The 22,145-nt window shown below is 46.8% G+C and overlaps 1 protein-coding gene across 7 annotated transcripts in view; it reads right to left on the bottom strand.

Moving 5' to 3' along the window:
- The window catches only part of DGKG (diacylglycerol kinase gamma), a 194,942-nt gene that overhangs the window by 38,492 nt on the left and 134,305 nt on the right, over positions 1 to 22,145 (bottom strand). For all 7 annotated transcript variants that reach the window (XR_004320963.1, XM_032482760.1, XM_032482770.1 and 4 more), the window contains one exon: positions 19,343 to 19,433. Coding sequence is in view for 6 of the 7 variants with exons in the window: in XM_032482760.1 (XP_032338651.1) it covers positions 19,343 to 19,433 (91 nt within the window). In the remaining variant the exon portion in view is untranslated. The remainder of the gene's footprint in view (positions 1 to 19,342; positions 19,434 to 22,145) is intronic.

Here is a 22,145-nt window from a genome sequence, read left to right as displayed (position 1 = left end):
ACCAATGCAGCAAGAAATGTATTAGCTCTGATCCTTGTTCCTCAGGACTGGAGGTAATGTTACTTCATTTACAGAAGAAAACACTGTATCCAGAGAGGTAAGCTAAACTATCCAAGATTGCACAGATGATAAATAACTGAGCAGGGATTCAAAGTTGGGGTATTTGATTACAAAGCCCAAGCTCTTTATCTTGATAATTGTGAGGCAGGAAAAAAAAGTCAAAAGTATGCAGCAAAAATCCACTGTCTTTGAGGTTACCTAGGAATCCAAACTTCCAGAGATTTCTCAACAGAGGAGGAATAGGAAAGGAAAGGCTTGTTGCTATTCATAATGGCATACCTCCTGATTTCTCTGAAGCTCTTAATTTATGGTATCTTAGAATCCCCACAACTTGTTTCCCCAGCTACAAAATGGAATAGAGTGAGCTTCTCTGGTTACTTGGGAATACCTTTCTTTATTGGGAAGTTCCGATTATTTGAAAGGTCCTTTTTTGTTGAACTAGATTCTCTTCCTGCTTCTGCCCATTGGTCCTATTCTTCCTTCTGAAGTCGGACAGAATGAGCCTTCTGCTTCCTCCATGGGACCGCCCACCAGACACATGATGATGTACATTAATCGTCATCATCATCATCATGCATGTGCATTAGACATTGCCATTTGCCAGGCAGGCTTGTATACACATCTCATTTAGCACCTTTATAACAAATCTTACAAGTTAGTTACCAGGATTACCCTCGCTTTACATTTGGGGAAACTGAGACACAGTGGCGGTTAAGTAACTTGCCCAAAGTCACACATCCTACAAATGTAAGTATACAGATTGACGGCAGGCAGGCAGAGCCTCAGGCTCACCCACTGCTTCCTCTCTCCTCCCTCTCACACCATCCTTGGGTGTGCCTCCTCTGGGTTGAAGGCTGCCAATTCTCTCAGCCTCTCCTGTGGGATGTGGTTTTCAGACCTCCATCCTGGGTGCCCTGTTCTGCACACACCACGGTTTGTTACTCTCCTACTCCATAAGGTCCCAGCACTGCAAGCAACACCAGTGACAGGACCTGATGGCACAGGCAGCGAGCGCCCCAGCACTTCCTGTGATAGTGTTATCACTATCATGCCCTGGAAAGGAGATAATGTGGGCAGCCCATGTAGGGGCTCAACACATGTCCCCCATGATCATTAATCTTATTGTTAAATATGATCAGTGTTGCACGAACTCTTTATTAGCAGGAGATGGTGGCTGGATCACTTCAGCCTGAATGAGTGGTCATCTTGGGCATTCAGGCCCTCCTCCTAACATCTACTTCTCAGCCTGCTCATCTCCACCCTGAACTTGTGTAGGTATTTTTTTAATAGCTCAGACATGGGGTTTTACATTTATGTCATTTAATTTCATCTGGTTTCAGACCCAGCCCTCTTCAGTCCACCTAGATTACATTAAATCTTCATTCTATGACCCTGGCCATAACTCCTGTCATTTGGAGATTAAGCCATTAATGCATGTATATAAAGGGCAAAAGCAGGGAATAAGCCCTCTCCTTGGTCGGTTTAACACACCAGAAACCATGCATCGCATGGGTGTACCAGACTGTCACCCAGACCACTTTTCATTACACGGTGGGATCATGGAACTTAGAGATGAGAGGAAACTAAGAGAACATGCCCTGGTTTCATCAGTGACGCCCAGCGAAATTAAGGACCTTGCCTGTGGTCACCCAATTTACTAATGGTGGAGCTAGGCTAGTATCCAGGCCTGCAGACCTCAGTTCTGTGCTTTTTCTATTAAAACATAAGACACTGTGCTGAGATCAAACAGCATTTCCTGAATGACCACCCTACCACTTCTATCAGAAAAGGAATAAGAGAACTTATATTAAGTCACTAATACATGTAAAGGGCAACTACTTGGTTAATAATTTATTCCAGAATCTTGCTAGGGATTAGGATGAAGTGCAGCTGTCTGTGGTTTCCAGAATGTATCCTTTTCTCCTTTTTTAAAAACTGGGACATTTGTCTGTTTGCCTCTCATTGTATAGAACTCACTCTGTTTTCTAGACTTACCAAAGGGGCCCCCAAAAGACATCTATAGGTTTGTCCAGCAACTTGGATTCAAATGTATGTTTTCCAAGGCCAGTTAGTTCTCTATTGGTCAACCTTGGGCTCTGATACCCACCTTTATCATCTGTTCTTCCATTTTTTTGTTACGGCTACTCTGTCTCGGGAAAAGTTAAAAACTTTCAGAATGGCAAAGTCGTAATGAGCTATGGTTTCCATGTTTTTTTTTTTTTTTAATTGAAGTACACATGATCTACAATGTTGTGTTAGTTTCTGGTGTATACGAAAAGATGCTCCTTAGTGCTCATTATCAGAGACATGCAAACCCATGTTCCTTTTTGCTTCAACATTATCTAACATTCTGCTCTCCCTTCAGCTTGCCCAAAGCCAGGCTCACGGGTCTGACTTGCTCTTGTGCATTCACACCTGGCTGCATGCTCACACCCTCTTCGTGAATATGCGTACAGTCCTCCAAAAACATGGGCTCAGTCTATAGTTCTTTGTGGCTGTCATGGTGATTTTTTTTTTTTTAAAGCTCTTTTCTGTTTTCTTCCTGAAAGAAACTATTAGAAATTTATTTTGAAATATCTTCCATCCCTTTGCCCTTTATACCCATATTCATATTTAAGGATTTAGGCTAGAATCTCACTGGGTCAGACTTTTCTCCAAACTCTCTGAAATCAGCTTTGTTCAACCCCGTGCCTGGCATTGAATTCTTGCACCCTAATCATCTCCTAGACAACACAGTCACTTTCCCTCTTGGTTGCAGTTACTTCTGCCTGACCTCAATTTATCCATTGTTGGTCAAAACGCCCCCTCCCTCCTAGAGGTAATAATAATAATATTGGTAGTTACTTGATGAGAGCTTCCTTGCACATTGTGCTGGTCCTTCTCCTATATTCACTCTTGGAATGCTCATGTGAACGCAAGGAGGGAGGCACCACTGCTACCCACAAGTGACAGGGTATCACATGGGTTAGGGTGCTGCCTCAAGGCTATGCAACTTCCATTCCACAAGCTGGCAGAGCTAGGTTGCAAACCCAGGCAGTCAGATGCCAGACTCTGGAGACCAAAGAGTCAGTAAGGCAAATCGAGACTTTGCTGATGATAGACTTACAGCAAAATTAAACTTCCAGCTGTTGTTTGAATAACTGAAATCTCCCACCATGACTCTGTCTTGTAGAGTACTTAGACCAGTGCCTGGCACATCATTGTTGGTATCAGTATTATTATATCTTGCCTCTGTGCCAGTTTTGTTTAAAAAAAACCTACTAGCACAGCATGGTCCTTGGCACATAGTATTCCACAAAGTCACTTTTCTTCTCAACTGCCATTTTAAGTGTACCCTGTCCCCTCCATCTCTAGTTATAACAAGCTAGGAGTGTTAGTTATTAACCTGGTAAGCCATTAACCTGTCTCTGGAAGTGCAGTTTTCCCTCTGCTTTATGATGGATTGTCCCCTTCCCCCACTATCTCATCGAGTCATAGGAAAACTGGGGCAAGTAGAAGATGTGGGGGGGGGAGGGGGGCGCGGGGGAAGCCTGAGGACTGTAGGTTGTAGGTGCCCCCACCTTTGGAATGCACCTATTTGAAAACTGAGAGGCAATGCCCTGTCTTGGAAGGAGCATGCCCGGGCTTGGAGACCAAGAGATATGGGTTTAAATCTTGGCTCGGTCACTTGCCAGCTGTGCGATCCTGTGCTGGTTCCTTAGCCTCTTTGAGCTTTAATTTGTCACCTGTAAAGTGGGAGTTGGGATGGTGCGGGGAAATAACATCTACTTCAAGGGTTTGTCTGGTCTCTGGAAGGCAGTAGCATTCCACAACTGTCTGCATTTTATTACAGTTAATAGTATTACCTGTGCTATGAGGCTTATTTCTTTCTCTGAATTCTGAAATCATTCTCCCACTACCTGAGCGCTTGCTGGAAGCATTTAATGGCCTCTTGGCCCAGCCCATGCTAGTGAGAGCCTTGCCCGACCATACTTGCCTGCCCATTCCTCGCGGTTCTTGGCCCAGACATCACACACTGATTTCAGAACCCCCAGGGCTGCTTAGGGCTCGGGAAAGGTGGAAAGCTGCTGTGCTAGATTTGGGAAAGTGGGGCCCAGAGAAGTACACTGTTGGCTTAAGTGGGACAGGGGCCCCAGGGCCGCTCCCGGCGGGTTCCTGAGCTAAATCTTCCAACAATTCCATGACGTCATGGGCCTCCTCCCCCTGCTCTGACCGAGGGGCTCCTGGGGAGAGCACAAGGAGGGCGGCGGTCCCTGCGCGCACCGTTAGCCATCCCTACCCTAGGACGGGGCTGGCAGGCTCGCCTCCAAGTCGCGGCAGCACTGCAGCGGAACCCAGGTATTTATAGCTGGGTATGGGCCGAAACAGAGGGCTCTTGTCCCTGGCTCCCCGGCAGCAAGCGCGCACACGCCCGGAGCCATGCCTACAGTGGGCGCGGGCGGCGAGGTGCCTGACCGCAGGCCGCCCGGGTCCAAGGCGGCGCGGCAGGGACGGGGCGGGGTGGGGTGCATCCAGGCCAGCCCTGTTCCTGCTCGCTTGGAAGCGCTTCAGGCCGGAGCCCAGGCCGGGAGACGCTTGCGCCTGCCTGCTCCCAGGCCCCACTGCGCTGGCCCCCAGCTGTCGGCAACATTCGACGTTGGTCCCCGCCTTACGACGACAATACCCGTAGTTCTGGTTTCTTCCAGAGCTAAGGGGTGGTTTGTTTGCTTAGTGGAGGGCCTGTGCATAGGTAACCAGAGCCTGGGTCAGGACCGCAAAGCGCATTCAGGTGCAAATAAAACGCACTGGGAATTCGTGTTCATTCCCATCCTCCCAACCCCCTAGCCCATCTCTCGGATCCCCCAAATCTGCAAAATTCTGGGCCGAACTAGGGCCCGCCAACTTATGCGTGCTCCCTGAGAGGGACAGAGAGCCGAGGAGGTGAGAGAGGGCATTGATGCTTCCCTGCCCGGGCTGCGGATTTTTTCGCGCCCGGGTGCTGCAGGCCTCGGTGACCTGAAAAAAAAAAGCGGCGAATCTGAGCGAGGCCACCTCCATTTCAGCCCTGCCGATCCTATTTCTGAAGGTCCTCAGAGAAGGATATCCCATAATTTATTTGATGACCTGTTTCAGTTTTTAGCAACTAGGAAATTCTCCCTTCTTCTAACCTCGATTCACGGTGCCACAGATTACGTCGATTTTCTCTGGTTTAGAACGCAGATTGTTTTGTTTCATACTCCTGCTGTGGGACTGTGCCTGCTCTCGGGAGCGTCCTCTTACAGGCCGGATTATAAAGTGTAACCCAGGTCTCAATGGCTCTGGGGCACTTGTTCCCTTTCACCTTGAAACTTTCTTTCTTGGGTTCCCTGCCTTTATGTTATCTTGGGATTGTCTCCCATCTTTGATGATTCTCTCTTGGACTTTCTTAAAAAGAAATCTTTTTATTATGGGTATTTCCAAACATACAGGAAAACAGAATAATAAATCCCATGTACTCCCAAATCTCAGCTTCAGCAATTTGCAACTCACAGATAATCTTGTTTTAACTCTACCCAGTTCATTTCCCCACCATCATATTGAACATCAGCAAATCTCTGATAGTCTGTCATTTCATCTATAAATACTTATGTGTCTTTAAATGATAACTCTGAAAAAAAGAATTACCCCAATTTTCTTATCACTTTTAAAAAGTAATACTAATTCTTTAATAGTGATAAATATCCAGTAATTGTTCAAATTTCCTTGATAGTTTCATTTAAAAAAATAATTGGTATGTCTGAAAGGTCTACAGATTGAATTTGGTTGTTTTGTCTTTTAGGTTTCTTTTGATCTATAAATTCCCTATCCTTTTCACCCTTGTCTTTTAACATTTATTGAAGGAAATGGGTCATTTGTCCTGTAGAGCAGTGCTTTTCAAACTTTAACGTGCATACAGATCAGTTCAGGATGATTAAAATGCAGATTCTGATTCAGGAGAGGTGGCCTAAGACTCTGCATTTCTACATGCTCCCTGGTGATACTGGTGCTGCGTGTGTGATGAGCTGCACTTTGAGAAGGAAGGCTGTGTAGCATTTTCCAGATTCTGAATTTTGCTGATTGCATCTCTGAGCTGTCTTTTAAACATATTCCCAGCCCATCTCCTCTATTTTCATTTAATTGGTACTTTTAGATCTGGAGGCTTGATCAGATTCAGAGGTGATTTTTTGGCAAGAGTACTTTATCAGTGTGTTTCCTGTTGCATCTCATCAGGAGGCACATAGTTTGCTTGTCTCCTTTTTTTGGTGATGTTCAGGTTGGTTAATGGGTTCAGGTATTTTCAGCCTGAATCTTCCATTACAGAGTTCTTAGTCAATGGGTAGTGATCCTTGCCTGTACCCATTATTACAGTCCTTAGTGGTAGGATACCCTTAAGGACACCCTAGCATCCTTTGTACTTTGCTTCCAAATCTCTACAAATGCCATTTTCTCCATGAACTCTTCCTTTCCATTTTCCAAAAAGGATCGATCTCTATCTCTCATCTCTGCATTTGTGTTCTCATGGAATCAAAGACCTGAAGAGTCTTGAAAGGTCATTCAGTCTAATTACCTCATTTTATAGATAAGAAAAATGGAGGTTAAGGAGGTGAAAGGAATGGTCCAATGTCATAAAAGCTAATCAGAGCCAGCAGATCTGGAATTAGACCTTTAGATTGGCAACCAAGAGGTCATGAGTGATTTGTAAAGAGGAATTTTGGCAGCTGGACGAGAGCCATACCACAGAATCTTAGAATGGTAAAGCCAAATGGAACATTAGATTTGGTAATTTCTGATTACTAAAATGAGAACAACGAGGCCCAGGGTTGGTAAGTGAGCCTCCTAGAGTACACAGCTGTCTCTTGCAAGAACTAGGGTTTACCTTGGGACTAAAGGGTGAGTAGGGGTGGTAGTGAGAGAACACAGTTAGAATAGCCAGTGGCTTTGTGGCAAATGGGGCTGGAGAAAGAAGATGGGATCCAAAAGAAGAATATGGTTGAGGAAAAGGTTTTTCATGGATATTTCAGCTAGAGAAGATACTCATTGCATACTTGCTGGAAGAACACATACGGGAAGAGGAAGGAGGGAATGCCTAAGATGGGAAATAGACAGAATGGAAGAGGAGGAGCTGAAAATGGTGGTGGGACACAGGTCTGGGGATGATACGGAGTCCTTGCCTTCCTTTTCTTTCCTTCCCTATGGAGTGAGAAACGGTGTGTATGTGAGTGTCTTTTGGGGAGGGAAGTAAGGAAGTCCTGGGCAATTTTGAGGGAAAACCATATTTCAGTTATGGTGGGGAGGAAGAGAGAGGGCGAGGAAGAAGTGGGTGACGAGCAGACACACTTCAATAGGAGTTCTGATGGCTGTGAGGGGGATGGGCAGGAGGCGAGCGTGGCCTCCCTTGATGCGTGGGCTCCATGTCCGAGCCTCAGATACATATGTAAGGGCATGAGGGTGGCCGGCATAAAGACCTGACCAAGATTCCCCCTGTCCCCGACCCCCTTGTTTGAGGGAACAGGATGCTGATAGGTATCAGGTGAAGGAAAAGCCCTGGTTCACCAAACAGCCACAGGGGCCCGAGTAAGGAGCGGGAGGTAGTGCCCATTTGCAGTGGGAGCATCTCTGCTCCGGTAGGTGGGGAGGGTATTTTCTCTGTGAACTGGCCTGGCAGATTGGAATGCAGGCTAGACTGTGGGGAAGCCTGGGCACTGGTCCATGGTCCTCTGTGGTTTAGAGAGAGGAGAGTACATGAGGAAGAGGGTTAGCTGGGCCCTAGCAAAGGCCATGCACTGATGGTAGCCTGAACTGGTCTGTGCAGGGCCATGGGGTTGGGCCTGCTCGCTTCCGTTTCCGCTGTGCTCGCCACCTAAACTGCCAGTAAGCGCTCTTCTGTCTGTTAAGATCCTATCTTGCCAATGTGAAAGCCGACTCCTCACTGAGGCTTTTCCCAGTGCTCTAGATGGAAACTGATCTTCCCCTTCTCTGAATTTTCCTTGCTTTGTTTTTCTGTCGTGTATGGAATATATGTTCTGCCTCATATCATTCATATTCACCTGCCCCCGAGGAGATTTTAAGCTCCCAGAGGGTAGGGACCATACGTTACATGGCTCTGTGTTCTCCATGGTTCTGACATGTCTTATCCATTTCAGAAGCCCAATAGAACTATTTTTTTTAATTGAAAGAATGTGTAGACCAATCCCCAAATGAAAACTAAGGTGTTCACTTCCAGATGAGTTCCCAGAACTTTCTAGGATGAATATACTGACTGAATAGAGTGGACTGAATGTCCAGATTAGGGAGACATATGGAAGGTTAATCCATGTCTTCAAGAAGTGGTCCTCTGATCACTGATAAGGGAAATCTATATCTGAACAGCTGGGAACAAGAATAGGGCACATGGGGCATAATGTATATGAAGGAAACAGCAAGAGATAGAAGACCAAGGCATTCATTCATCCACCAAGAATGATGCAAACCCACTTACTCTGTGCTAGAAACCTGGGCATGGAGTGGCAATGGGATGCAGTCCCTGTCTTCAAGGGACCTCTAGTGGGTCAATGCTAGGGGCAGTGTTGTGCTGCTCAATGCTTAACAGCAGGATCTCCAGGGACAAAAGCAGCTCTGATTGTGGTGTTCCACGGTGTAAATACTCCCACTATGGCCAGTTTCAAGCTACCAACATGACATCACTGAAAGCGGACTTGGGAACAGACGTGCCAGCAAGCTAGCTGGCTCCAGCACACCACTGAGAAGGTGGGAGATGTCTGCATATCGCAGGGCCTGTGGCCAGAATAGAGAAATTCACTGGAGTGAAGACAAGCAGTCAGGGCAAACTGCACTGTCTGTTTTCCCTAGAGAAGAACTAGAGTGTTTTTATTGTCAATAATCTAATGTGTATCCTGAGGGAAGAAAAGCGAAGAAATCGAGTGGTGTTGATGAGTGGTGATAGCATTGCTAGAAAGACAGTCCAGTATTATCTACGTTAAAAACTTCTGGACAAATATCAGATGATATTACTTATATGTGGAATCTAAAAAAATGATACAAAAGAACTTATTTATAAATCAGAAACAGACTCACAGACATAGAAAACAAATTTATGGTTACCAGAGGGGAAGGTATAAATTAGGAGTTTGGGATTAGCAGATACACACTACTATATATAAAATAGATAAATAACAAGGTCCTACTGCATAGCACAGGGAATTATATTCAATATCTTATAATAACCTATAATGGAAAATAATCTGAAAAGGAATATATATATATAACTGAATCACTTTGCTGTACACCAGAAGCTATCACAACATTGTAAATCAGTTATATTTCAATAAAAAAAAAAATTGGCCTGGCAGGTGGCTAAATCTTACAGAGCAGTGGCTTCCCTTATATTCAGAGGTTGTTTTATGTCATTTTAGGAGCTAATGTCTGTTATGGGCAGTTAAATACCAATACATATACATGTTTTATGATAATATTAAACTATATCATTTATTGAATAACTATTATGAACCAGGCACTCCATATATTTTATGTCTAGTCCTTACTACCCTCCAGTGTTGGTATTTGTATCCTCTTTTTTACAGATGAGGAAAACACTGACTCATTGAAACTGAGGAAGGTCCTTCTTTTCCACATTTATCCAGGTTTGGGGTGGGCTTTATGAACCTACAGGTTTCCTGCATAAGACGCAAATGATGAAATCAAGACGACAGTCCTGGGGAGCATACAGTTCAGTGGTAGAGTGCGTGCTTACCATGCAGAAGGTCCTGGGTTCGATGCCCAGTACCTATGTTAAAAAATAAATAAAAATAAATAAACCTAATTACTTCCCCCCATCCAAAAATTAAGAAGACAGTCCAGCTTACACAGCCTGTATCTGATACCTGTTAATTTTGTGCTTTATTACCTATGAGACGACTTTTGGAATATTCTAGATACAGGGATTTGATTCTTCATTTTAAAGAGGACATTGGAAAAAATGGAGTCTGGCAAGAGAAGAGTGGTCAGGATGTCATGAATCTGTACATCGAGTCATATAAGGAACTGGGGATGCCTAGCTCACGAAGATCAATAGAAGATGACATGGAAGATAGATCTTCAGCCCTGTGAAGGGCAGTCACACGGAGGAGCAGGAAGGCATGTTCTGTGTGTCCCCAGAGGGTGGAAATAGGCCCAAAGGATGGAGAATTCCGTCAGACACCCCACAGACACGTATTATGCCTCTGTTTTGTTCCAAGCATTGTGCTCAGGGCTGACAAGGGAAAGATATGACAACGAAAGGGACATATATCCTTGTTCAACATCGGGAAGAACTTTTTGAAAGTCAGCGCTGTCCAGCAATGGAACAGGCTTCTGCAAAAGTAGTGAGCTTTCCATCCTTGGAGGATTCAGGGAAAGGCTGGATGTGTACTTAACAGAATGTGCCAGAATACAGGGATTTGAGTCTTCATTTTTTGTTGAGTGGTACGTGGGACTAAATCTCCTTCCAGTTCAGAGACCCAGCGTCTGCATTCAGCCTTGCTTTGGCAGGCTAAAGCGCTGTCCTGAGAAAGTCTCATTGTGACCCCCTCCCACCAGCCTCGTCCATCTAGCTGCACGCCCTGCGTTCTCTGACGGTGAGCAATGGAGGGCCAGTGAGACTGGAAAGTGGCTGCCATCTGTGACAGGGATGATGGAGTCTTGGCGGGGATGTGTGGGCTCAAGGAATGCAGCATTGAAGCCATGTACACACAACCTGCTTAAGAACATCCCATGGGCAGAGAATGTTTTCTTCCTCTTCAGCCCTCCTCTGTTGCTGTGCCAGGCGGGCACAATGGTGCCTTTGAGAGGGGCAGCTGGAAGGGGGTGTTGGCAGAGAGGCTGGGAGCAGAACATTGCAGTGGAGGGGGGAACCGAATTCATTTCCAGGAGCAAACCTGCACTGGGTGCCAGTTTCCGAAACAAAACTGCTGTTTCTCAGAGCTCATGGTGGTGGGTTGCCTCAGAGTTGGACGGAGGGCAAAGCCATTTCCCATCCGCTGCTCCACTCTCCCCAAGTTAAAAAAAAAAACCCCAAAAACAACCCTGATGGGTTGAGGATTCTTGCGCTGGGTGCAGATTAACAGGCTTTGCTGTCTGTCTGGGGAGCTCAGGCCAGCTTGGGGTGGATGGGGCTTCCTTGAAGGGACAAACTTGCCTGCAGGCAGAGCTGGGCTGATGGTCGTAGGGACCAGCAGGGCTCAGGAGCAGGCAGGCTTCTGGGACACGAGAGAGGGCTCAGGATGGAGACCCCTTCTGCCTTTCGGAGTCACTTCCTCTGACCCCACAGCAGCCCTGCACCCTTGCTGCCATTTGGGCTCTGCCCACTCACTGTCTTCACTCGCTGGTGGGAAAGAGGTGGGAGAACTCTGGCATTTCCTGTCTTAGGTTCACAGTTGTCCCAGACCCTGGGCTACTTTCAGAGGTCCCAGCAACAGCACAGAGACAGGCGTGGGAGGTCTTCCCAGTCTTCCCACTCACCGCTCAGTTAGGAGAAGGCCTGGGCGCCAGGCTGCAAGCTCAGCCAGCACCCACTTCGCGTTATAGATGGAGCGAGGTGGGGCCCTTACATGCTGGTGGCTTCCAACAAACAGGCATCACTTGAGGCTGGTCAAGTAGTAATTTCTGTTCGCATTCACACTGATATGGGATTTTTCGCACTTTGGGTCCGATTGTACAACCAACAGCCATAGAGCAATTACTTCATTTCGGGTACTGTGCTAGACCTGGGGATACAGGATGAATAAGATAGAGTCCCTGCTTCAGACAGCTGACTGCCTAGTAGATGTGATGCGCTCAGTCCCGAAGGCAGCCCCGCCACCAACTCAGATGCCACATCCATTAGGGGAGAGCAGAAGTGTAATGCAGAGGCCAGCTCCTACAGGGAGTGCCAAGGCATGGTGGGGACACATGCCACATGGGCTTGGAAGTCAGCTAATCTCGAAGTACTTATCTTTAGGAGACTCATTTTCCATGCGTAAATAATACACACCACGCAGAGCTCTTGTGAGGATTAAACAAGACAGTGTATGAAGGTGCCAGGACAGGGCTTGTTCAGGTCAGTGCTCAGTTAAGTGGCTACTATTGTTATGAACTTCTGGATCCCGGTGGACTTGAGATATAATGTGTATGTGTGCACAGAATTTATCTGGTCCTTTGTTAGGTGATACGCCCTTCCTGAAAGAGTCAATTCTTCTCCCTTCTTATTCCTTTTCTACAGAAGACTAGGATCAGCAAGTTTATGACCTCACTAAGATAGATAATCAAAGACCAATCCACTATAGCCAGTGAGATATATTTGTATGTAATGTTCTGTCTGTTTCATAACCCAGTTGCAGAAGCAGAAAAGGATTGGAATAGTTTTCCCTCAAGGTCCCTGAATCTCCTGAGTGTGGAGATGAAGATCATGAATTCTTTTCAATAATCTAAAAAGCCTAAGAGAAATAATACATTTCCTTACTGATGGGGCCTCACAGGTCATTAATATTTAAAAGATGTATTTGTCTGGTAGACATAACTTAGAGGAAGTTATTCACTAAGAGACCTTAGGGTAGAAAAGGTAAGCTTGTTGGGGCAGAGGTTAGCCGAGAGAGCTCCCAGGACCCCGCTGTGGAGGTGCCTTCTAGCCGGATATGCTGAGTCATGTGACCCCAACCTGGGTCTTCTGAGACCTCCTCGGGCCTTGTCTATCCACTGTGCTGTGTATCCCTGCCTCCCTGCTTTGTGAGGGCATAGGCATGAGAAGTCATCCCTGAAAGTTATTCCAAAGTCCTTGGGGGACACCAAGTATATGTAACCAGGAGTCTGAATACAAAGAAAATCAAAGCAATTCACAAAGAACAAAGGAAATGGAAAAGAACAAGAAAATAAAAGCATATGGATGCATGGAGGCTTGAAGGGCGACAGGGGGTATGCTTTGTAGGGAATAAAATGAGGGTCATTTAAGAGAGAAAAAGTTATGTGTCAGAAACTGTAAGCAAACAATGGGATTTTTAAAGAGAAAATTGACAGGAACAATTTCTTCTTAGTAGGCTGAAAGATTTTAAGGATCAGTGAAAGAAACTTATAGTCAGTGCATGGCTGAAAGAGGTAGAGAAACAGGGAGGATGGAGCTGTGTTTAAAAATGGATAAAGGTTTAGAAACTCAAAGAATCACAGAGGTCCTCCAGAGGCCTGCTTTTAAAGAAACAAGGGCTAATATTATTACAGGATTGAAACAAGGCCAACATTATAACAATTATCATAGAACTGATCCCTGATTGGTGAGATTGTGGGTTACTTTTCCTTTTTGCTTCTCTGTGGTTTAAAATATTCTACCATGGATTCGGATTACTTTTATAATCAAGAAAAGAATATAGTGCACCCAGTAGGAGGGAGCAGGAAGAAACTGAGGCTGAGGTATCTGGAGCAGTGAGAACTGTAGGATTGGTAAGGAGAAGACATCTGAAGGGGCAAGAGCTGCCTTGGGCGGTCTCACCATGAGGATGGAGCCACCAGACTTGACTGAGGAAGGGAACAGACTCCATGAATGGACAAGGATGTCTAAGGCCCATTCCAGCCTTTTGACTCTATGGTTTGATGCATGATCAGGTAAACACCTTTTATTTTCTAAGAACTCAAAATCCCTTGCAATGCTCATCTCAGCATTACCTCCCCCATGAACATGTTTTCATCGCCCTTGGGATCACTGTGGTGGGCTTGATGGGCCGAGCGTTGGGCCAATTTCTACCTTCATTACTCCAAGCTCTGAAAGGTTCTACCTGCCCAAGCTGAGAAGGGGTGGATGATGCCAGAAGAGGCCAAGGTGCTTGAAGATGTCTTCTTCTCTAATTTAGGAGTGTGCGACACTGCAGGTGGGTACCAAAGCAGCCACGGGTTCTCTTCTACCACTTACTGGCTGGGTGAACTCAGTCAAATTATTTAACCTGTAAAGTCATTGATTTCCCTCTTACGAAAAATAATGATATCTTACTGGATCAGAGTAGCCGAAGATACCTGCTAAATCTTAATCTGATTTGTTATTTATTCAGCACATGGCTGTGCTAAATGTTAGTTTTAGAATTTAGGATTCTCATAGTCAGGGCCCATCTCATGATACAGCTTCAAGATCCCAAGCACACGCCCCTTTTGTAAAATCACACTTAAAAGCATTGAGATGAAACTCTTTGGACACGAAATTAACCATTTTACAATGTATAATTCAATGGCCTTTAGTGCTTTCACTCACACTGTTTTTCCAAAGTTAGAATAACCCAGTCTTTGGGGATGGCTCCATTTTGCTGTGATAAAAAAGGGCTGCAGTACACCTCTGTGCTCATCCCCTCGTGAGCTCACGGGCAGGAAATTCTCTAGGCCTAGGACGTGAAGCATCTGCTGGTTCATTCGGCCCACAGTGCATTTTCAGTTCAGCGTTTACTGCCATACTGCTCTCCGAAGGGGTTTTCCGCTCATGCCCCACCGGCAGTGTCTGAGTGTGACTATTTCTGCTCCTCCTCCCCATCATGGGTGGGGTGTTCACAGAGCAGGTAAAGGCAATGAACTGGCTCTAGCACCCTCACCACGAAGGGATCTCAAGATCTGATGGAGAGTGAGAAAGGCAAGCTGCAGAGCCCAAGAGAGTTGTGGGGAACTCAGTTCCATCTGTAAAATTTTCTTTCTTTGGTTAAAAAGATACTGGAAGGGAATAAAACAAAATACTGACAAATACTAATTCCAAGTGAGGGGGAAATGGGAGTGTTTGGCCTTTGATGTACTGTTCTCAAACCTTTGTTGTATTTTTAAAAAAATCCTCCATTTAAAAGGGGGAAACTGATGTGCAGAGATTCCCAAAATATGCTGGAGAACAGGTTTTCAGGGGAGCAGTTTCCACATTTGGACTTGCTTTTCCCCCTGCAGAGGTTCATCTTAGTGGAGCTGGCAAGCCATCCCTTGTGAACATTGTTTTAAAGTAGATACTGTATCAAGGAATTTGGGAAGTTCTTATTTTTAGCCAGTAAAGTGAAAAATTTCCACAGCATATAAAATAAGTGCTCGCGTCGAAGCCTGTCTGGTTTGCTCCGCCTAACTGTAACTATAACTATTCACTATAACTCAAAGCCTAGGCAAGGCTATTCCGGGCCTGGGGTGGGGGAGGTGACTCACTGTGTCCCTCCCTCTCCCCACCCCGACCCATTTATTCAGGTAAAATCAGATTAGAATAAACATCAAGGGCAGCTTTGGAAGGGCAGGGGAGTCAGGGACATCAAAACCCCGAGAGAATGCCTTTGTTCGACCAGGACTGATGACAGCCATGTGGGTGACATGCTGGCATCCTCATTAGAGGCACCCACAACATACTAGCACCCATTTCCGAGGAACAGCACCAGCTCTCCCAGCTTCCTCTGCGTGCCTAGAGGGGAGCTTCTAGAGCAAGTACTTGCCAAATTTTTTATTCTCGCTTTTTGATAAATGTAAAAGCCTCATGCCTGCTTTTAATGTTGCCTGAGATGTTAAAATAAATTAAGGTATGTGACTAAGAGCAGATCAGATAAGCCTCATACCTGGTTGAGAATCTCTGCTCCAGACTGAAGCGCCAGTACTTCCCTGAAACTCCTGGGTTTTGGGCCAATCTGGAGTTAAAGCCTGACCTGACCACTCAGAGGCTGTGGGCCTCAGGTGAGCTTCTTGCCTTCTCTCAGCTTCTACCCCCTTCTCTGGAAAGGTGATTTGACACCTGCCACTTGAGGCTGCTTTGTAGATTCCGTGAGGCATTTAGCACCATTATCAGTTGCTTAAAAAAAAAAAAAAAAAACTGAAAACTTTAATCTGAATATTAGCCTTGGGAAGTAGGCTAACCCCCTTTCTTCCCATTTCATAGATGAGAATACTGAGGCTCAGACAACACAGTTCAGCCGAGGAGTGCTAACACCTCTCTGGGCCAAGCCCTATTAGCTGAGCCAGCCCTGGCCAGGTGTGTGCAGGTGAGCGGTAGATCTGGAGTCACCTCCCCTACTGGAGTCTCTGAGCCCCCAAAACAGTGTCCAGAGTGATTGCCCACGTGGATCCAGTTTCCTCAGCGCTAGTTAAGTGAGTATTCTATTAACCAGCTCTCCCGGGTTCTGTCAGCTGGGCCGTATGTGAGCTTTATTTCAGGGAAGGGACCAAGTCTCCTAGTTCTCAATAAGCCACAAGCCTCCAAGAAACAGGCTGTGTTCCCTGTGAGAGACTTTCAGTGGAGACCTTTCCTGCCTAATCTCATTTAAGCTTTAAGTTTCACCATCCAAGTTTTACCAAGGTGGACACACAGATGCACATACCTAAAGAAACGAAATAGACTTTACTCTCTGTCCCCCTGAACCCCTTACCTTTGTACCTTTTCGCAAGTCACTGAACCTCTCAGCCTCAGTTTCTTCACCCATGAAGTGAGGACATTAACATCTGCCCTACATGCTCTGTGGATGGAACTAAAATGAGATGCTGCGTGGGAAAACCTTTGGTAAACTTTAGGGAAGTTTTCCTCTGACTCTGTCTCCTTCTGTCCAGCCTGAACCCCTTCCTTCCTCAAATGAGCAGTAGGCCTGTGCCTCCTGTTCTTCTCAAGCATTTCTCAGCAGACCTGCCCAGCTGTCTCAGCTGAGGGAACCAAATAGCTGCACATTCAGTAAAGGAGGAAAAAACAACGCATCCACGTGGAAAAATTCACCAAGTTTCTAGCACTTGTTAGGTAAATCTCTGTTTTTTGGGTTCTAAGCTGAACTCCTTCCAGGATACCTAGAATCTCCTCTCTCGCAACTTTTCGGCAACGAAACTTTGGTCAACTTACTTAGTGTATCTGAGCCTCAGTTTCCTCATTAAAAAATATGATACTAACCTCATGGGGTTATTGTATCAAATGAGGACACATTACAGCATGCAGTCGGAGCATGTGACTTTTTCCTCTTCCCTTGTTACTTTTCTCTCCCTTCTGTTTATCTTTCTAAACCTCTATGCCTCAGCTTGCTTTCTGAGACACGGGGACAAGAATACCCGGCCTACTTAGCTCACTGGCTTGATGTGTGACTCAAATAAAGGCTGTGGTGGGGCTTTGGAAACGGTGACATGCAGTATGAATACCTGTGTGGGGTTATTCTCGAGACGGCTGACCTTGACCTGATGAGCATGCTCCAGGCCTGGGTTATTGTGTGCAGGGGCCACAAATGGAAGGGCCCTCAACACAGCGTCTTTTACTGCCCTCCCTGAGATCCCTGATGCTCTGCCGTCTACCTGTGGTGCCCTGCAGGCTCCTAACACCTGTCACTCACGTGCCTCCCCTGTTGTCTCTCTCTCCTCCTCTGGATCACAAGACCCAGGACCGTCCACCCACTGCTCTCTGGATGCAAAAATGATGCCTGCCCCACTCCTGTGGGCTGTCAGATACCCCGCCTGTCATATAAGCCTCCCATCCTTAGCCTCTTGAATAAATACTAAAAAGACTCATTATGGGGAGAGAAGGAAAACAAGAAGTGCTCCCGAAACCCCCCAACGACCCACAGTATGAACCCCCCCACCCCTCTCTGGAGGCCACCAGCCCCCTCTGCGGTTGAGGAAGGCCTGCTGCCTACTGGACTCAGAAGGGACCGTGGCACTGCCTGCCGGGAGCTGGGAGCTGGGAGGGCGGGGGCCCCGCGGTGGCAGGGGAGCTGAGCTGCTCTATTCCGGGCACAGTTTCAAGGCCAGCTGCAGGGAGAACAAGCAGTCGCTGTGTGCCTGCAGCTGGCAGTGGTTAGGCCAGGGCTGTCCCTCACTCGGGGTATATTTAAAGACACCCCACCAGATGATCATGCCATGGGAAAAATGCACACAGAGCTCCAGCCACGCTCAGTCTTTGGCTCAGCCCTTTCCTCTTTTGCAGCAGCCCTGGCAGTGAATTTCCGCATCCACAGAGGATGGCAGGCTCCTCAGCCTCTTACAGATGTAGGTGGTCCCACCTGGGGACACGTGCATCTGACTCCTGGGCCTCTCTGCCCTGTTACTGGGCTGGTTAAAAGTTTTGGGGATTAGCTGGGTCGGCTCCTCCCACCCTGGGGCTGGTAACCCAGCAACCGCTGGGGAGAGGCAGGCAGATGAGTCAAAGAGAAGCACAGACTCTCTGGCTTTGTGTTTTGTTTGTGCGAACTCCCTGTGAGCACAGGCTCCTCCCGCAGGGAGTGGCAGGGCTTTCCCACACTGCTTCGGGCCAAATGCTCCTCCTTCAAGGGATGCCCGGGCCCCACTTGACTGCGATGCTACTGCAGGCTTAGGGACAAAGCCGGTGGGCCAGGAGGAGACCATCCTGGCCGAACTCTCTGCCTTTCATTTGTTTTTCTCAAGTGAAAAGAGGCCTGGATCCCACGGGAAGGGCGGGGCTTGACAGATGAGAACCACAGGGCAAGAGAACCCATGGGCCTGAGGTCCTCACAGCAGAGGTGTGCGTAGAAGTTTGGGCTTTTGGGTGGCCAGAGACCAAGGAGACCTTGTAGTGGCAAGCAGGTTTCACGAGAGCAGCCCAGCAGAAGTGGGGTGGGGGGTGGGAGGCTGGCAGCTTATCAAGACGGCTTGCCGTCTGAGGCAGGCTGCCACCAGCGCCGGGAGAGCCAGTAACACACAAATGCACCACCACCAGCAGCTGTGTAATTTGAGGGGCCCGGTTCCAAATGAAAATGTAGAGTCCTTTGCTAAAAAATCATTAAGAGTTTCAAGATGGTGACAGGAGAGCATTAAACCGAGGGCCCTTCTGAGCGACTGTACAGGTGTACCCCAATGCAGCCCACTGGGTGCCTGGGAGTCAGGTCCCCGAAAGCTGAGGTGGGTGAGCTGGGAGATGACTGGTCACCTCTGGGCTCAATGCCCGGACCCCTCACTCCTGCAGCCCTGAGGCCATCAGTTCCCAGGCTTTTACCAGGCTTGGGACATTGTCTCCACCCCCATGGTGGCTCTTCTCCCTGCGTGGGCAGCAACTAAGTCTTGACCTCTCTGCAAAGGGGAGATTGCAAGGCTGTGGTGGGGAGAGGGCTGAAGGTAGGAAGGGTCTGGGGCCTTGGGTCTGTGGGCTTCTAGCTCTCAGGGCCCCAAGGACTCCCTGGATAGGCTGAGAAAGCAGGCCCCATGACTGGAACCTTCTGGGAGTGAGGCTGTGGAGGAGCTGGGAACAGGATGGAGGCACAACAAATGGATGACGCTCTGGATCACCTCTTAAGAACCCTAGGGGACATGTCCTGAGGGTGTGTGACAGTCCAAGAACAGAGCCAAGGTCCAGCAAGCCTTGGGAACTCACCTCCAACTCTATGTGGTCATGGAGTTTCTTGCAGGTGGCTGCGAAGGTCTCCGAGGTGCCAAATTCAAAGTACCACAGCTTATTCTTCATCCTGGACCACGAAGCAGAGAGATGGTTCAGTGTCCTGGGTTTGAAACGGTCGTGTACAACAGCTATGCTGTGGGGGCTGGGATGCCCAAGCCCTCGGCAGTCCCCAATCCTGTATTTCCAGTGCTTGTCAATCAGATGATCAGGGATAGACTTTTTTTTTTTTTTTTTTAAACCAACTGTTTTTGCTATGAACTTAGAGAAAAACCCATTTCTTTCTTAGACAACATGGCTGCTCTGGGTGAACTGCCAGCTGCTCTCTGAACTTCCTGGTCAGAGCAGGAGAAAGGCCTGCTTGCCTATGTCTGAATCAAGGGAAGAGTTCCATGAAAGTCAACCAGAGGGGGCAAGTGACAGCAGGCTCTGGTCACAGTCCTTTCTACTACTAATGCAGAGGAACTTCAATGGTTGGGGCACGAAGGGAGGATCAGACAGCCTTTTGAGACTTGGATGTACAGTCTCAGGACAGAGGAGGGATAGCCCCACATTAATCCAGCTTAAATGTGTGCTACTCTGTCTACGCTCTGATTGGGGGAAGCAGAGTGAAGAGAAATAGACACCATTTGCAGGCAAGGTAGAAAGAGAAGGAAAAAGTGAGTTATCTGGTAGCAATAGTCCCCTTCCCCCACCTCTTTCTCAACTGTATTTGCTTAGTCCTTCATTAGGGGTAGACCTTGTCAGATTTGCTTCAGAGTCTGAGCTCAACATTTTAAGCTTTAAATTTTTTCAACATTTTCCTTATTGGGTGGGGGGAGGGGCAGAAAAACAATGGGGTTCCCACATAGCTGGGAGCTTTGCAAAGTCAGATGGTGTGGCCTGACACTTGGTCGTTTTGATCAGATGGTCTCACCAGGAAGTGTTTCTGAAGGTATTCCATTCCTTCCATCCCAACTGTCATCCCATTATCAGGGGCTGGCTAAGAGAAGGGACACCTGTCCAGTTTATAAGCTGGCAGATTTTGCTGAGGAAGGATTAAATACAATCACATTCCTCTTGGCACACTCTTCAGGAGAGAGGAAGCCGCCTCAGATCTGTGGACTAAGAGGAATGGAGCGTTCTTCAAAGGGTAGAAGGCTCTTATTTCTTCCCAGTATTCTTGAGGCCACAGCAGACGACTCTTCAGAATGACAGACACAACTTTTCTCTCTGCATTTCTCAGAGTCCACCCAGAACTTGAAGATGAGACCATTGCATGAAGATTTCTAAGGCCTTGTTAATTGGGAAGTAGCCTTTCAGACTCTAAGTATACAGGAAAAGAGATGATAAATGAGAGAAACAGAATAAGCAAGATTTATAGACTGCTGCTCATGAAGAGAGTTAGGAGGGCTGGGGTTATTTTAGGTAGACCAGTGCTCCTCAACCAGTGTGCGGTGGCACAAGTATGCCCCGGATAGCAATCTCCTTAGCCCTCAGGATGGCCAGGTTGGGGTGTGGGGCGGGCTGAGCCTGATGCCACAGCTGGCATTGTCATCTGTATGCCAAACAAGTGCTTGTGTTTTCTGTGCATGCCATGATGTGCACAGGAAACACTGTTCTAGATCACTAGTTCTCCGCATGCACAGTAATGTGAATACAAATCTGAGGGCGTTCATTAAAATGCAAATTCTGATTCAGTCGTTCAGGACTGGGGCCTGAGAATTCCTTGTTTGCTAACAAGCTGCTGATGCTGGTCCAGTGATCACGCCTGGAGTTGTGAGGGGACTACATTTGTGGTTCTCGAACAGTAGTATTCATATGAGTTACCTGGGGAATGTGATTAAAAGGCTGCTCCCTGGGCCCCAATCTGTAGGATTCTACGTGACAGTTGTGGGGTGGAGCTCAGGAATATGCATTTTAATAAGTGCCCAGGTGATCATTATGCAGGTGGTCAGTTGGTAGGACTTTGAGAAATACTGCTCTAGATCCCAGTGAAATGACAACCAAGGAAGAGGACAGACCGATTAGCCCTGAAAGAGAGGATTCCTTGGAGAGGATAGAATGAGGGTCAGTGCCTTTCAGTAGACAATAATGGCAAAAGACCCAGTAACAGGGAAAGCACAGACTGTCATAAATGTCAAGGTTGAGCATTTCTCTCCAGCAGCGAGAGCATCTCTGTAGCCAGGAGACTTGCATTATGATTCCGTTTTCAAATATCACTGCTGGTCTGAATCATGACTTTTGAAAGTTATTGCCAGGAGATTTAGAGCTTTAATAAAAATTTCCAGAAGCCACAAGCTATTTTTGCCCAGAAGTGGCTCTTCTGATGATCTAATAAGGTTAAGGGGTCATGGTTAGGTCAGTATCGAAGAATGACTGAGAAGATCAAACAGACTGCTCTTCCATTGCTGGACAGATGTGGCTGTGTAACCTACTGGCTGTGTAACCTCTGGCAAGTTTTTAAGCCTCAGTTTCCTCACCTGTAAAATGGAGATAATAATAAGATTCACTTCAAAGGGTAGTTGAGAAGATTAAATGAGATGACTGCAAAGCACCTCACAAGATGCTTGCTGCATAGTAAGCTCACCAAGAATGTTAGCTACTTAGCTAGTATTTCAATGTCTTGAGTTGGCATGTTTGGATAACATAGTAAGGCAAAAATGACAGATCAAGTTGGGTAGCCATAGACATTATATATTCAAATTTTTCTACAACAGAAAAATATGTGATCATATTTGTCAGATCATGTGTCTAGACTTTTGGTTAAAGATATACGTTCCCCATATGTCTAATCTAACAG

The sequence above is a fragment of the Camelus ferus genome, chromosome 1 (genome assembly GCF_009834535.1).
Source record: "Camelus ferus isolate YT-003-E chromosome 1, BCGSAC_Cfer_1.0, whole genome shotgun sequence".
NCBI classification, from domain to species: domain Eukaryota; kingdom Metazoa; phylum Chordata; class Mammalia; order Artiodactyla; family Camelidae; genus Camelus; species Camelus ferus.
The sequence above is the reverse complement of the archived record's forward strand: the minus strand, read 5'-3'. Positions and strand labels throughout refer to the sequence as shown.